Source organism: Nematolebias whitei, chromosome 2, assembly GCF_014905685.2.
Source record: "Nematolebias whitei isolate Nwh7 chromosome 2, NemWhi1, whole genome shotgun sequence".
NCBI lineage: Eukaryota > Metazoa > Chordata > Actinopteri > Cyprinodontiformes > Rivulidae > Nematolebias > Nematolebias whitei.
In genome coordinates, this window is record NC_056499.1 from 16,910,170 (window position 1) to 16,928,177 (window position 18,008).

At 39.2% G+C, this 18,008-nt stretch overlaps 1 protein-coding gene across 4 annotated transcripts in view; it reads left to right on the forward strand.

Moving 5' to 3' along the window:
* Window positions 1–15,490: 15,490 nt before the first annotated feature.
* Window positions 15,491–18,008, forward strand: part of wt1b (WT1 transcription factor b) — a 9,592-nt gene continuing 7,074 nt past the window's right edge. For all 4 annotated transcript variants that reach the window (XM_037697476.1, XM_037697473.1, XM_037697475.1 and 1 more), the window contains exons 1-2: window positions 15,491–15,908; window positions 17,433–17,555. In XM_037697476.1, the coding sequence (XP_037553404.1) occupies window positions 15,491–15,908; window positions 17,433–17,555 (541 nt within the window). The remainder of the gene's footprint in view (window positions 15,909–17,432; window positions 17,556–18,008) is intronic.

Genomic DNA, 18,008 nt, shown 5'->3' on the forward strand with positions numbered 1-18,008 from the left:
CCTGTGATGGACTTGAGACCTGTCCAGGGTGTCCCCCGCCTCTCACACAGTGATGGCTGGACATGGGCACCAGTGACCCCCACGACCTGAAAAGGAAGAAGCTGGGTGGATATTTAAGCAGAGCTGTAGCAGTATATGTTGTGTATTTTTCAGTTGAGCTTGTTTGGAAATACGTAATCATGGGATTTCTAGCTCTTTTTCAGGATCCATGTTGTTTGACTCAGCTTACAAAAAAAGAGACATTTTCCCCATCTTTGTCCTGAACAGCTCTTTACTCAGTGCCCCTGTGCGCCATGCCTCTCACCCAGTGGCTGCTGGAAATGAGCACCAGCTTCATGCACCCCTGAACAGGAACAAGAAGATAAAGAAGATAGTAGTTCCTTACACTTTCACCCATTTTCTTTTGTTGTATCTTTATGTCAGTGCGTTTTCTAGTAGAATACTTGTGGATGTCTTGGATCAGAGTTGCTGAGGTGATTCCCCTGAAGGGCTCATCTGATTAAACTGTAGTCCATCTTTGTGGACCACCTCAGAAGTACTGACCCAAAGCTTTCCAACGCATAGATATTCAGTGTCAGAGGGCAACTCTCCTCCATCACATATCCACTGACCTGTGAGTGCATGTGCTGGGCCTCTGTATCAAACAGAATCCTGTGTATTGTTACAATGGCGGCTCACTCTGTGATTGAGGTGAGCAGGGCGAGAAGAGCAAGAGGTCATCTTAAAACTTTGGAGTCGGGTTACTAATGTTTGGGTGGCTAGCAGACTATCCTGGAGTGAGAATTCTGTGGGGTGTTTTTTAAATTTTATTATTATTTCCTACTTCTCGCAGTTATTCTGTCAAGAAAATATGTGTATTTTGGGGATTCATAGACCATGGAGATGCATAATGCTTTGTCATAATTCTCAGAAAGTCTGCTTGTCACGTATTTCTTTAAACAGTTACAAAAAGGGAACTTAAACTCTGATTCTTTCTTCAGGAGTTACACTACCTCAAAATAATATGCTGCGGGGAAATGGCTGATGGAGTGTTTCACCACAGACTTCACTGGATGTGTAATTCTGTTGGGAAGGCAAGCGCCTGGTACCAAATCCCACCTTTTCTCTCTCCCCACCCTCGCATGCTGTCATTGCAAAGAATTTATTGCCGTTTCTCCACAAGAGTGCTCGTGTAAATCTGAGACTTTCATTATCTGATTAACAACTGTTGTTAAGTGCCTGGTGTATTTCAAGCCCTGAATACGAGTTTTGTTGGCTTTGAAGCTCCAGGTGCACGAGAGACTTTTTTTTAAAATCTTGTAGCAAAGCTTTTCAAAATGCCACAACTGGTTATGATACTTCACAGTCTATAAAACTGTAAATATGTACCTTTTATTATTCAAAATCCAACCAGTCATTGTTCAAAATTATATGAAAGCAGTTTCCTAGCAATTTTATCTCAAAGGTTGTTTAAGTGCATTTAAATTCTTTGTTTTTGTCAAACTCGATTATATTATCTCAGTTCCACGTAACAATAAGTTTGATTTGTAAATGATGTAACTCAATTTTGTTAAATTAAAGCTGGGTTTTTTTTTTCATAAAGTTGTGAAAATGACCAAAGTTTTAGTCCAACGAAACAAAACGGTACATTTTTTAAAAATAATTTCACTGGAACATCTAGTTTTTAATAGTTAAGCTGTATTTGATGTTTTAGAAAATCTTGTTTTTAAAGTACATGTGTGGGTTTGTGGTCAGTTCGTCTTGACTGACTTCATTCCTGCTTGTTTGATGGGAAGTAGCACATGCTCTTCCTAAACTGCTGGCAAACTGCCTGATCGAGCTCTTCAAAGATAAATGACTGTGTGTTAAGAGCTGTCGGAGCCCAGGTGTCGGTTCTCTCCCTGTCAGTCGGCCAAGTGGTGAGTATTCATGTAAACCAGTCTCATGGTCATCATCCAGCATGGCTGCCTACATTTCTACAGACTAATTGTTTGGTTCCCACACTTCTGGCCGCCTTCACAGTCTCTAAAAAAATCCCCTCGCTCGAGCTCATCTATCAGCCAGTGACCTTGTCAGGGTGCATCGCATGAGTAACTTTCCCATTTCTCTAGGCGGAGCAAATTACTTGTTAATTACTTATAAGCTAACCCCACCCCCACCGACCCACCCCCTCAGAATGTACACACATATGCAATTAACAGATAAACAAATTGGGCTGATCAGCAGAGGTCCAAAGCAAACAAAATCCTATGGGGCCTCTTCTGATGGACTTTTTATTGTTGACAGATGCAGAATGATTAATTCCAAACGCGTTTTGGTATTAATTTAGATTTTGTTAACTTAGTAATAATTTAAAAGGTCAAACTGTCAAAATGTGTTCTTGGAGTTTCAGGGAGTTGGTCTGCAATATTTTAGTCTTTTGGAACTTGCTCTCACTATTTTTCCATAATTACAAATTATAGATCACTGGGTACATAAATGAGCTTTTTGTCTGGCCCGTACTGGCCAAAATGTCATTGTATACAGTTTAATTAACAGAAAAGCTAATTTCATATGTGCGTAGAAAAATGCTCCACTGTGGTAGCTTTGTGTGTGTGTGTGTGTTTGGATGTCTGTGAACCGTGGTCACCTCTTCTAAACAATGATCAATCACACAGCACAAATTCAGCTCAGTTGCTCGCTTGGTGAAATTATTACAAAATGCAAAAGAAGCCCATTATCATTTTACATTTACTGGATTTATCCAGTGGTGGACAGTAATGAAATACATTTACTTGAGTACTTAAGTACATTTTTGGAGTATCTTTACTTTACTTGAGTATTTGTGTTTTGGGGAACTTACAGTATGACTTTTACTCCACTACATTTCAAAGACAAATATTGTACAGTCGACGCCACTACATTTCTAGGAAGCTTCTTGTTACTTGTACCTTTTGGCTCAGCTTTGTAATCTAATCCGCTGTGGCTGTTTTTCTTTTCTTAAATGCAGCTGGCCAGTTGTTGATTCAGGTATCACACTAGATTAATCCGTGCAGAACATTCATTGTTTTGTAAGCTTCTATGTTAAGTACGACAGAACTTTCAGTAATCCGTGTTACTGTTTCCTCTCCTGTGTTAAGATGTTGCTGTCAATATATGAACTTTTACACACAAACAATGTGGTGTATGAATACTGAAGCTGAGGAGAAGACTAAATGTGCATCATCTGTTAGGATTTCCATGACTTTCCACAAACAAGTCAAATGCAGGGAAGATATTATTTGTAGTTTGCAGGTTTTATTAAGGCATGTGGTGTTAGAGTAGTTCTACATGTCAATACATCATCAGGTGGTTTGAGAGTTATAATGTTCTGTAAAACCACTCAAAACAATACAACAATGTACTGATATTAGAAAAATATAATTTGTACTTTTAAATACTTGAATATTTTTAAATGCATGTACTTAAGTATTTTCAAAAGTAAGTACTTCAGTACTTTAACTTGAGTAAACTTTTGACTGAGCAACTTTGACTTGCAGTTGAGTAAGATTTGACCATGAGTATCAGTACTTTTACTTAAGTGCTAGAATTGAGTACTTTGTTCACTACTGGATTTATCCATCTGCTTGATCAAAGTAAAAGATGACACAACTAAAATAAATGCATTCCTTGAAAAAAAAAAAGGCATATTACCCACCGCCTATCCTATGACGGGATGGGATGGCGATGTTGAGAGATGCTCTTTGAGTATATGAAGGTGACTCCGCTACAAACTTCAAATTTTAGCTTAACAGTTGTGATTTTGTTGATGGTATAACGTTTTTTTCTTTTAGCCAAGGTCAATTAGAATGAGCTTGAATTGTGCAGAGTCAAAAAAGTAACGAGCTATTGATGTGCATCCAGCTATTATTTGGTGAGAATTTCAATACATTCAGTGGTTCACAAGATGCTTTGCCTACAGGCAGACAGCGATGACTGTGTTGACTGCTTGATGTTTTAAGGCATAATTTTAAGTACAATGTCTCAGTGAGATTGAGAAAGCTACCATAAATTAGAACTCCCCTTAAGTCAGAGGTTAAGGCCACATTATATGCTGATTGTGTTAATTCTGACATTTTCTCATCACTGCACATACCTCAGAGTCATTGCGCTATCTTTTGCTCGCCTTGTCTCAGAATGAGACAACATGGTATGACAACAGACCAGCAGAAATATCTGAAATGTTTTCTGATGACTTGCTTACGCCCTGGCCACAGCTGTTAGGGTGTGACAGCGGGGAGAAGGCTGTGGTTTACTGTAAAGAACTGATAAAGACTGGCCTTGATCCTGACTCAAAGGCACCTGCTAGGATGAGACAGAGGTTATTCAGCAACGTCCAACACAACACATGAAATATGTTACAGTACAACCGTCTGTGACACACTAAAATCTAGACATTCTTCAGAATTTGTGTTTTCAAGACAACTTTCAGTCATTGCATGGTTTTCATATTCCAGCTTGTGTTTCAGTGTGATCATGGTAACAATGTGTCAGACCTTTGATAATAACAAATAAGTCCAACGTTCCCACACAGACATTTTATGAAGATCTGAGTCACATTTTTCTGCAGAAGGATATGTTGCAGGTCCAGGAGGTAAAATGAGACATGCAAGGGATGTTTTTGAAATACAGATTGAATTAATACAACTTAGGTTTCAAAATTAGTATCATACTGTACATCTTCATCCATTATCTTTACCCGCTTTTTCTTTTCTGGGTTGCAGGGGGTCACTGTGTCCATGCCCAGCAGTCATATTGGACAGGTCACACGTCCATCACAGAGACCCATAGAAACAAACAACCATTCACTCTCTCACTCACACATTATGACCATTTAGAGTTACCAGTAAGACTAATGGGCATGTTTTTGGCTTGAGAGAGGAAACCATAGTACCTGGAGAAAACCGCACAGAGGAGAACATGCAAACTCCACTCAGAAAAGGTCCCAGTGCCAAGACTTATGTGGCAACCTTCGTGCCGAGAGGCAACAGCTCTACCAACTGCACCACCGTGCCGCCTTCATTACATCTTTAATATGGAAAAATGGCAAATTACATAAATCTTTTTAAAGTAAAGTCTGCTTCACAAGCAGGTATGTTAATTGGTTAAGTTTATTGATTAATAACTAATAAAAAATTGGCTAAATAAAGTAATAGAATTCCAAATAGTCATTGCCTTTTAAGGTCGAAAGTATGGAATGTTTTTGTTTTATCATTTAATTGTTTTATGAAATTTAGGGTTGCAGTGATCCTCACAGAAGGTATAATCCATCCATCCATCCATCCATCCGTCCATCCATCCATCCGTCCGTCCATCCATCCATCCGTCCGTCCGTCCGTCCGTCCGTCCATCCGTCCGTCCGTCCGTCCGTCCGTCCATCCGTCCGTCCGTCCGTCCATCCGTCCGTCCGTCCGTCCGTCCATCCATCCATCCATCCATCCATCCATCCATCCATCCATCCATCCATCCATCCATCCATCCATCCATCCATCCATCATCTTTACCCACTTTTTTCTTTTCAGGTTGCGGGGGTCACTGGTGCCCATGTCCAGCAGTCACTGAGAGGCGAGGTACATCCTGGACAGATTGCAAATCCATCACAGATAAGTGTATATTAAGTGGAAAATAATTATTTTCATGTTTAAAAACATAATTTACAGTTATAAATTTAGTCTACAGAAACTGTTCTTAGCCCTGAAGGTTTAGCAGGAGATACTTTTCTACTGACAACGCTTGCTGTGGAGCCCACCGATGTCAGTCTGTGTTTTTCTATTTGATTTAGTCCTTGAGTTTATCTTTTAGTTTTATTCCCTTCGTGGTTTATGTTTTATTTTTGTCCTTTGGGTTCTGCTGTGTTTTCCAGTTCAGTTGAGGACTTTATTCTGTTTTTGTACTTCATTGTTGGGTTTTATTCTTCTGGTGTAGGTCTTGTTCTTTTTCTTGTACCATTTCTCATTTACCTTCAGTCAGCTTCCTCAGTGTTTTTCCACTTGGTCTGCCACCCTCACCTGTCCCCGATCTGTAATCAGCCCAGGTGTTTGTTGTTCAGGTTTCATTGGTGTCTCTTTAAATGCTTGCTCTCCAGTTTGCTTTTTAGTTTAATATTACTCTTTCATGCTGCCAGTGTTCCTGGTTTTTCCTATTTATAGTTTTGTTTCAGTAGTTTTTGGCTGCCTTGCCAGCACTTTTTGTTTAACTTTGTTAAATAAAACCCAATTTAGTTTTTCCTTTGAGCTCCCCCTTTTTATCCTACATTCCCTCCAACCTACTGACAACAACCAAACAATTAGGCTGTATATATTTTATGCCAGATTGGAGTTTATTTTTACAGAGAATAGTGAAAAATGCACAGATTAGAAATTACCAGAGCAGTTTAACCTTGTCAAGTCTTTTATTTTGTGTAACTTTTTATTAGTTGTCGCATATCAAGGTTCACTCTGCGCCATAATGCTTTTTAAACATGACAGATGGGCATTGTGCCGTGAACATGAGCTAGCGAATCTGTGTTCAAATCAAACGCACATCTTTCAAGCATCACCAACACATTATCCCTAAAAAAAGGGAGCTTGGAAGCTATTGTATGTATTTAAACCCATTTTATTTGCTCTTTCTTTAGCCACTTATTAAGCGTTTTGGACAATTTACCTCCTGATTTCAGTGGGATGTAACATGCACACACATATTGCTACAACTTGTGGACCCACAGGAACAAATGTGTCAGTTTTTTTTCTCATTCCAGGCTTATTTCCAAGTTGTTAATACAGTGATACTGCCAATATTTTTTTCTTTGTTCATTACTTCAGACAGAACAGATTTATGAATCACAAACAATCTTACAGAAACTACATGAGTTTTCAGCAGTAACAGTTTGAGGCGGTGTGTTAACAACAGGCTGGAGAAGTTGGAACAAAGGAACAGATTATCATTGATTGCACATTTTTTAATGATTTTTATTGTTCAAAAAGCGTTCAATACAAATATTTTTATTGTTGTTGTATAGCGGGAGGATAACAAAGGTAACCCCCTTAAATGAATTTCATGTTAGTTTCTTTTTTTTTTACGTATTCACAGTTCGTCCTCCATGTAATCCAGGTGCATGCTGTAGGATGATGGGTGACTTTCCCTGCAGGATTGTTGAACCTAACACTAAAGCTGTGAAAATACCAGCTCTCCCACAGATCTCCGTTCTGTCTCTTATCTCCAGCCTGATTAGCTTCACTTTGAAAAGTGCTCGCAACTGATATGGGACAGCTAAAAAGTCTAATTCTATTGAAATGTTTGGAAACATTTGCTGTTTTCTTCATTGGTTTTTAGCTCATTGTAACAGAGCTGCATAGGAAGTTGCCGTCTTCTTCAGCATGTTACCGTTTAATGACATAACAAGTGTGACTTTCCATGTTCAGAACAATGTCTGATCATGTGTGCTAAGTTTTTCTTCATCTCACTGAGCAGAAGCCTGATTTTTATTTAAATGGACATATAAAGAAATTGTTTTTTTTTGCCAGATGTATTTGTTCATGAGGCAACAGACACATGCTCGAATATGATAAAGCATTACAACACCATGCGGTTATTTTTTTTATTGTCTTGTTTCCATGCCAACAAAGAGAAGTGAAGGACAGGGTTTTTTTACACCTCTGTCAGCACATCTAAATAACACCTGTTTGGTTGTGCTCTGTAGTCCCACTAAAACCACTTTAATGCTAATAACGAATGTAAAACTGCCAACTAAATTGTCATTTTAAATCAACAGTAATCATCACTTTAAATAAAATGGTTTGTTTCCCATCTAGTGTGAATGCAGAAGTATTCTTTAAATGTAAAATACAGAAAGCCATTGCTGTTTCTAGACTTTTTCAGACGCTGTTTGTCGTTTCTCCTGCGTCGTCCTGGCTGAACCGTACCCTTCTCACATTCCTTCTTAGTCATCGTGCTGCAGAAAGTTCACACTTGTGTATTTCTTGTTAAGGGTCAGAGGCTGTATTGACCATTTCCCTTTTTTTCGGCACTGAGATGTTGTTTTAAACCCTGAGTTAAGCAGAGATTGATCTGGAGAATGGGTGTATTTGGGGACTGCCATTCGTCATAGAGCCTGAAAGGCTTGTTTTCTTCTGGCCCTGTCACCTTTGATGAATCCCTGCTCAAAGACTCCTCTGTGGAAGGCACGGCCAGCGTTTGCCTTGGCTCAGAGGCACTGCGTTTCCTCTCTCTCCCTTTCTGGTTTTGGCTGAGCACGTTTAAGTGCACCACAACCTTTGGTCCATTATTTTAGTTTATGTTTGTTTGCAATGAGTGGACCACGACGGGGATTTTTATAATTGCTTTGGGAGAAATTAATTTTCTTACTTTCGAGTCAGCTACGTGAGCATCCTTTCCTTGGGGAGGAGGGTTTGCCTTTGCGCTTGTTTATTTTCAGGGAAAAGGAAGGTTCTTTAGAGATCACCTTATCTCCTTTGTGGCAACAAAACTTCTTCAAAGAATCTTGTATGAATTGGTTTTAGGATCACTTGTAAAAATGTTACTATTGTAATAGATGTCACAGGAGGAAATGATCCTGAAGCTTTTAAACACAGCGCGTCATTCAAACTGAGGACTTTGATGCTTCAAATATATAATTTGAATTCATTGTGAACAAAAAATGCTACTGCATGTTTTCAGTTTCTTGTATTACATGGACAGTTTTGTCCTTTTGAAGTGAGGTCTGTTGACAAGGTTATAAACAGTTAGGATTTTACCCTTTGTATATAGCTCTGTGAATGACCTCGGTTTTGAGAAACAGGGTTTAAATGTATTGAAACTAAATTTAACTTGACCTTGGCATTAAGTTTAACCAGACTGAGGAGCTATAAGTGCAAGTTGAAGTGGGGTAGGGACCAAAGAAGACATTTAACATCTTGAAATTCCTTCAACTTTAGAAATTTCATAGTAGATCACATGAGCTCTGTTTACCCGTTTTCTTTTTATATTTATTACCATGGGCCTCTATACTTATTTCCAATTACAAATAGCAGCAGCTTTAGCGGCAACAGTTAGCTGTCGCACTTCCGGTACAGCCTGGTGCACTTCCATCATTACATTTTAGCTGAAATAACTGAGTAATGTGAAACTGACTTGTTTTATAAAACAACATTTGCATAAGCGGCTAAATTTATGTAAACAGAGTTGTTTTAAGGTGGTAGTAGGAGTCCAGTTTGGCGTTTTCCCCTCTCGGGCGTACTGTTCGCTCATCAATCTGATCAAAATGATATGATATAATGATGTTTTATATATGCAACAGTTTTATTTTACAGAACCCCACCACAAAATTAAAACTATCACTTTGGTTGCAGCTTACTGTAATGAATCCATTAATTTAGCTTTACACGACCGCAGCAAAATGGTAAACAAGATATTGAAGGCTACATAATCAAACTGTCAAGCATTGGTTGCGACAGCGACAGAGTCATCTCTGTAAAGCCACCTCAGCAGTTTGCCAGCTGATTTCATCACTGCAACAATGACTTCTCCAGCCTTTCTTCTTTTCCTTGGTTTTTTCATGTGTCCCTCCCCCCACCCACAACTGTTTTCTCCCCAAGTTGATGTAGAGGTCAGTGATGTTCACTGGAATCCTAAACCATCTTCCAGATGGTGATGACAGATCTGGTTAATACTCTTCACCTCTTCAACACCATTCCTGCTCTTCTATGTTACACCAACAGTGCATTTTAGTGGTTATAAATAACGTTAGATTAATTGACTGTCTTCACTAATATAAGAACATGAAAAAAGAATGGAATTTGGCTGAGGGCCATGGCACTTTGTTCCTGCTTTTATTCTTTCTAATGTCCTCTGGATTAAAATGATGGAACCTTAAACATGAGCTAATTGCTCATGGAGATGCCTTGTCAGCTAATGTTGACACCCTAAAACAGTAAGGAAGGAATTTGTGAGGTTCTACATAAAAACAAAAAATAAGTATGTTCTAGTTTGAATTTCAATCAAAGCATCCAGTTCTACTGAAGACGAACACAGAAAAAGCTTCCATGGAAAAGATACAAATATGTGCAGTGTTGCTGTAATGTGCAAACTGCAGCAGCCAGTTGTATCTTTCAGATGTGTTTGTAGACATGGATATTTTCAGCTGTCTGCCAGATACAAGATACAGCTCGATAAAAATGTCTTGAATATGTTTTTAATTTCAGAAAGTTTTTGAAAATATTTTCAGCTAATCCAAAACCAGACCTGAATGATAAATTATACACCTTTTATGTTTTATTGTGAACAGAATGCTCCTTTTATGACCTCTACAGACAAAGTGATTCACTGATTTATTTTATTGACATTCGTTAACGGAGAAAACCTAAATTTATCGATGGAAGCTTTTGCATATTCAGCAGTGTTTTTGTTTTTTTATTTTTATTTTTCATTATTTTCTGCAGGATTGTCCTTCTTGGCTTCAATTCAATTCAATTCAGTTTATTTATTTAGTGCCAAGTCATAACAGAAATCATCTCAACTGAACAGAAACATTCATATACATACAAAGTAAGTTAATAACATTATTATTTATCTGAGGAGCAGACTGCTTTGAGTTTAACTTCATAGCAGATGCTCATCCTGAGCAAGCATTAAGGCAACAGTGGAAAGGAAAAACTCCCACATGACTCATGAGGAAGAAACCTTTATCAGAACCAGGCTCAGAACAAACGGCCATCTGCTTCGACTGGCTGGGTTTGAGAGGAACAGGAAGGAGGAACAGATACACAATGGCAGGTCAAGAATCACATGTAAGATAGAACTAGGATTGTTATAATCCATCCATCCATTATCTTTACTCGCTTATTCCATTTTGGGTCACGGGGGTCACTGGTGCTCATGTCCAGCAATCACTGTGCGAGGAGCGGGGTACATCCTGGACGGGTCGCAAGTCCGGATTGTTATAATATATATTCTATATCTGAAACAGGGAGAGGAGGAGCAATTGTCATCTATTTCAGAAGGTTTATTTTACCCACATGTAAAATACAAAGATCACCAGCCCTGGGTCATTGCCACCTCACCATGCGGTCATACACAATGGCCCTGATTGTAAACTGGAAACCCATCTTCTTCGGAGCTTGGCCACACCTCCCAGGAGGAGTCACCATCAACGAATGGGAAGTCCTACTCTATCATGTGACCCAGCTCTCAACCAATAATTTCTCACCATCTTGTGCTCTATAATGGGTGGGTGTGTGAATGTTGGGAGTTGTAGGCATGTAGCTAAAACTACATCTTCTACTGGAAATGGGATCAGATCGTGTTTTAACACAATATCATTCTAAATAACAAAACAGGATATATATATCTAGACATTTCATTAAATTAATATATTATCTGATAGCCTCTCAGCGAGCAGGTCCTTGGTTCAAACCCCGGTCCGGGGGCCTTTCTGGGTGGAGTTTGCATGTTCTCTCGGTGCATGCGTGGGTTTTCTCCGGGTGCTCCGGTTTCCTCCCACAAACCAAAAACATGCATGTTAGGCTGATTGGTAACTCTAAATTGGTCCTAGGAGTGAGTGAGAGAGTGAATGGTTGTTTGTCTCATTTGTCTCTATGTGACCCTGTGATGGACTTGCGACCTGTCCAGGGTGTACCCCGCCCCTCGCACAGTGATTGCTGGACATGGGCACCAGCGACCCCCGTGACCCAAAATGGAATAAGTGGGTAAAGATAATGGATGGATGGATTATCTGATAAAATTATATTTCAGTATCAAATGAAAACTATTCAATTTTAACAATTCATTTAAGGAAATGAGGTCATTTTGTCCTCCAGTAGTCTATGGCAGCATAACAAGCCAACCCTAACTATAGGATTTATCAATAAGGAAAGTCTTAAGCCGAGTCTTAAAACTGGACTATGTGTCAGCCTTACAGACAGAAACTGGAAGTTAGCTCCACAAGAGAGGAGCCTGATGTCGTGTTTTGCCGTCAGGGGTGTTGAACCCAATTGCAGGAGGATGACAGGAGGCTCGATGAAAAGATCAAACGTATTTATTTTACAAAAACGAAACAAAGCAAAAACTGACGGGGCAGCGTACTCACAGGTGGACAGGACACGGAAAGGAAGGCAGAAACACACCATAAGGACAATCCCGAGACAAAGACAAGACACCAGTGAACTGAATATATACACACTGACTAGGACAATGACAGACACCTGTGGTGATGAACATTAGACACAGGTGAGACAGGGGCTGAATACAAGGGAAAACACTGAGGGCTGGAAACATGAGGAAACAGACAGAGACAGAACCAAAACCCCACACCTGATAACTGAAAGATCTTCCTCCCATTCTGCTTTTGTAACCACAAGTAAGCCAGTAGTCTGAGAGCGAAGTGCTCTGTTAGGAAAACATGGAACAACAAGATCTGTAATATAAGCTGGAGCTAGGTTGTTGAGAACTTTGTAGGTTAGAAGTAAGATTTTGAATTTAATTCTGAATTTGACAGGGAGCCAACGGAGAGACGTTTCACACTTGGAATTCTGCACAGTTCAGTTCTCCAATATCTCTATGTTGTCTCCAACACCTGCAAGGTGCTTGCAGGAGAATGCATGTAAATAGTGTTACTATAGTCAATGGAAGGAAGGAAAGCAGCAGTCGTGTTTCCTAGCATTTAGAATTAGACAGGACCTATTTCTGAAAAAGGAACCCAGTTTTATTTTCAATTTCTTTACCAAGTTTTCAGCATGAGGCTTAAAAGAGAGATATTAAAGTGCTATGTGTTGTCATCATTGTATGGTCCCATCAATGGCGAAAATGGTTCTCTGCATTTAGCCCATTGCACCTGGGATGCACCCAGTTGAGGCGGTGGGCATGTAGGCGCCTAGGGAGCAATTGGGGATTGGGTGTCTTGCTCAGAGGCACCACGACATGTGGGAATGGCTGGGGTCTCAGGTCGGCTGCCCTGCCTCTACCCTATCTCGGCCCCAGAGGTTCCCACAGTTTTTAACAGAAATAAACGCCTAAAAAAGATTTATTTGCAAGAAGCAGAAAACAATAATATCACATCATACAAGCTTTTATTATAAAGCACTTTAAAGAAACCTTTGGACCAAAGTGCTGCACAGTCACAGTCAATAAAACCATCAGTAGTCACAATACATAATGAAAACAGCAAACAAAAAAATACTTATATTAATGAAAAACAAATAGATCAATCAATTTAATTAAATTAGTTATAACTAATGGGCTTAATTTGTTATTTCCTTTGTAATTTAGCATAAGCAAACACTGACAAATTGTAATTCCTCATGTGTTATACGATACTGTATTTTATTTTACAGTGAAATTCTGGCAACCACAGCTGCTGGTAATTTACCATAAAGTTGAACTTTACAATAAAATACCGTAATATATCATACAGTTTTGCCGTGTGTTTTACTGATATAGACTGTAATTATGTTTACGGTATAGCTGTTATTTTTAAGAGTTTACTGTAATCAGGTTTATATTGTGACTGCTATTTTTACAGCAATTTGTAGTAAGTATATCTGTTTTTCAATAGTAATTTATAGTAAATAAATAACAATTCTCTACTGTTAAAGTGACGATTGCCAAAATATCATACCGTAACGTGTCATACATTGTGACCGTATTTCTACGGTGAAATTCTGGCAAGCTGCCGGTATTTCACCGTAAACTATACAATTTTTTTTTTACAGTGTACAATAAACTAAAACTGGACTCAACATCTCAGGTGGTGTCAAAACCCAAGGAGAAAAAAATGAGTTTTAAAAAGTGATTTAAAACAAACAGGGGAGGGGGTCATATGATGACAATAATGTCAAATGACTAGGGGAAAAACTTATGGTTTCATAAACATACCAGCCTTTGGTATTCCAGAACATTATTTTACAGACTATGCTTAAAAACAAAACAAGGGAACCAAAACTTGTAACCCAGTTTGAGTCCTTCCAGTCTTTAAGGGGTGGGGGTGTCCACGTGTTGATTTGACAAATAAAATGTTAAAAGATTCACAGCAGCTGGTTCCATAAAAACACACGGAGGCTGCTGCATTCCTGTGGAGCTCGTCTTAGAATAAAGTGAGAGTCAAAGTCAAAACTTCTGTCTCACTGGGTCATCCTCACCCCCATCCCACACACGCACACACACAAACACACACACACTACTCTTAAATAATTATCCTTTTGTGTGACGTGGCTTCAATCCATGCATTTTATGAAATCTCATTTGACAAAGTTATCAAAAAGTGGGACATTAGGAACAAGTCACGTTTCAAAGCTTCAAGTGTTACATTTTAATTAATAGTATTTACTTTACGTCAAGCTTGTTGTATAAAAAAAACAAGAATTGCTGAAAAAAATCTTTTAGGTACAAAAATACGTACACTCACCCAGGCCATACTAAAAGAACAAACTTGTCAGAACAGCTGTTTTTTTTTTAATCTTCTTACTAATTTTTCACACTTTTTTTATTTTCTTTAAAATGCTGTTTTAGCTACATTACTTACCAAACTGTGCCAGCTTTTGTTGCTTTCAGGAATCGTTTGAATTTGTTGTTATTTTTTTTTCTATTTAACCTTTATTCATGCAGGTAGTCTCATTAAATCATGAGGACTCATTTTCAAGAGAGACCTGTTTTGGGAGCAAATGGTGGGAGTTAAGGGCCTTGCTCAACAGCCCAGAGTGGAGCAAATGAGGGCGGAGGCAGGTGTGGGTGTTTTACCTTTCCCACCCACATTTTGATGTTGTCAGTCCGGGGAGTCGAACCGACGACCTTCCGATCACAGGCCCACCTTCTCTAACCTCTGCGCCACTCCCCCTAGGAATTCATTTTAAAACATTTTCTTGAGTTTATATATGTTTCATTCAAAATTAGTACTCACGTTTTGACTGTTTTCAATACATACAAAGTACTGATTTTTTAAAAATCTATAACAATACTCTGAATTATGTGTGGAACTATAACATGTCCGTAGCGCTTTATGCCGTCCTTAGTCAATCAATTCACTCAAACACCATCAGGAGCGACACACAAACATCAAACAGCGATCGAACAGCAACATCTTTATAAAGTGAAGTGTGACATCAGTCAGAATGTGCTCATACGTGCACTCTTTGGTTCTGGGTCAAGGCAAAGATGAGACATCCTCTTCTCAGGCTGTCTCGCTCCTCCCCCTGTTCAGAGTTATGCAGTATTTCAGCGTTCAGGAGAATAAGGAAAAGCAGATAATGTGGAGACAGACTCCCACTTGGACCCTCTGCAGGTACACGGGGAGCTTGAAGTTTGGCATCCAGATCCAGATATTGGTCCATTCGTTTTGTTTCTTCACTCCATCCTGATGAGGAGAAAAGATGGCTTTTACAGCGTTTCATGAGAACTTTTTGAAGACTTCTCTCCTCCGCTTCTCGTTTCTTTGATTATTGTTAGGATTTTGTGACTTTTTTAAACTTCTTTTAAACGGAGTACCATTCCTTCCAGTGAAGACTTTCCTAACCTGCGTTCACTAATGCTGACTGAAGCGTGTGGAGCCATGTCAGTGGGGTCAGATGTTTGTGATCTGACCTTCTTACCCCCAGCACCCCCTGTGCCTTCCCTACCAGGAGCTGTTGGTGGCTGTGGGATGTCTGTTGGCAGTGGTCAGTGGACCCAGCTGCTGGACCTCCACCCTGGTTCTCCCTACAGCTCCCTGAACTCTCACCACTCCCTCATTAAGCAGGAGCCAAGCTGGGGGACCACAGACCCAATGGAGGACCCTCACTGTGGACTCGGGGCTTTCACTGTGCACTTCTCTGGCCAATTAACGGGCTCAGGCCCCTGTCGAGTTGGCGCCTTTGGAGAGTCGACAGCAAGTCAACCAAGGATGTTTGCGAGCGGAGCCTACCTGCCCAGCTGTGTGGACAGCCCCCCTGCACCCAGGAACCAGGGTGAGCATCTTTATGGCCAGTCTCACACTCGTTTGCTCTCACTGGCATCAAACTAGAGAAACAAAACAAGCTGTCATCAACACCAACCAGTTCAATGTAATTTTAAACACAACGCTTCGCTGTAAAATGTGTGTTTTTGTCTCCAAATATTTGAAGATGTCAGTCATTTTGATTCTGAACAGGATGTCAAGAACAACTGTTAGAGCATATTTATCAGAACCCAACAGTCAAGGGTTTAGTTAATTGTGTAACAGGAACAATGATTCATTCGACCTTTATTTATACAGATAAATCACACTGAGCCTCGAAGACTCATTTACAAGTGAGACCTGTTTAGACAGACGAAAAGTAATGAAAATGACACATGAGCTGTGTGACGAGATATGATAATAATAATGGTACAAATTCATGCATGTATTTTAATGAGTAGCTGTGAAGACTCCTTTATTTAACCACTAAATCAAAATCAACTAAAAGCACCCATCAAAATAAAATGGTCCTTTGAGCGTAATCAAAAAGGAAACCTCTTGACCTTTGTTGCTATGTTTGAACAGCAACGCGTCTTCCTTGGTCAGAATAAGAAAGCTGAAAGGGTCACAATGTCTTTTCAGTTTTTCAAAACTTTCTAATCATCTTGCGAGACTTAAACTGAGAAAAAAATGAACAATGAAACACAAACGTGTTCATTTAAGGAACTTTTTAAACGGCTGGTAAAACACGATAGATAGAATTTATATGTTATTTTCTGTAATCTTGGAATCTTGGATTTAAACATAATTCTTCTCTCGGCGTTAATATAAAGCCTTAATCATAAACGGCACCGGTGTATGTTTAGTCTTAAGCCATTTGTGTGCACAACATTATTCTGTTTGCTCGGTGGAAAATTGCATTTGATGAAGTAATAAGACTAAAAAAATAGTTTCAATGAAGCAAGGATTTAAGACTTTGAGTCATTTTTCTACAAAAAATTAAACTTCCAGCTCAGGCCTGACTCAGGATGTTTTTTTTTTTTTTAAAAAACATGTCATGAGCTCATACAACTTTGTCATTTAGCCTCAGCTTTAATGTGTCATACTGATATAGAATGCTCTAATATAATTACAATACCATATATTATGATTATCTTCTGCATTTAATTTTATATAAGTCCTATTCATTTCTCCTCAATGATTTTTCTCATAGAGCTTCCTCAACAGTAGTTCATTCTTGGTCTGTCTCTTGTGTGTTTGCCAAATTTCTTTTTCCACCCGCCATAAATATTGCAACCACAAGGCCAACGATAGAAGAGAGGAAAAAGGAATATGTTACAAGAAAAGACGATTTTTGTCATGTGATGAATGTGTGGTAACGCTGCCAGGAAGTGAGAGTTACTACAAGGGGCGGCATACACAACTGACCTAATACTGAGGGTTTTGCAGACTTCATAATGTTAATACATTAATACATTTGTGAGATCTATAATGACTCAGCCAGAAAGGAGGATCCATTTGTTTCCATTTCTTCTCTTGTTGTTTTTCCTCACAGGTTATGGAGCTGTGGGTTTAGACAGCAACCCCTCTTATGGTCACACGCCGTCCCACCACACCCCTCAGCTCTCCAGCTTGTCCTTCAAGCATGAGGACACGCTGTCGGTCGCAGACAACATAGGTGAAAACCCGTCTGTGTCTTGTTTTCAACTAGACTGGGACACTGTTGTGTCTCACCAATTAGGATCCAATCATTTTTCACATCATAACCCAGTGGCTGTTTGCCTTTTCCCCCCTGCAGGTCTCTTTATTTTTGTCTACAGACATATTTATATGTTCAGGGATACACAAACACAGTTTCCCTTAATGGAAATTGGAAAAGGATAACTTTAGGCAATAGCTTTATGTGACTCTGTTGGAATGTCAAGAACTGTCTGGGGAACAGTATACTATACGAGCCTGAAAAGCCCCAGTGTTTCTCACTGAGCTCCTTGAAAAGTGTGTGACATTAAAATGAACTATTATTTGTTTTTACTTGTATGTTTCAGATTGGGTGCTAGTGCCCTCCCCCAAAAAATAACTAAAAATAAAATAAAAAAAATAATAATAATTTTTATATATATATATATATATA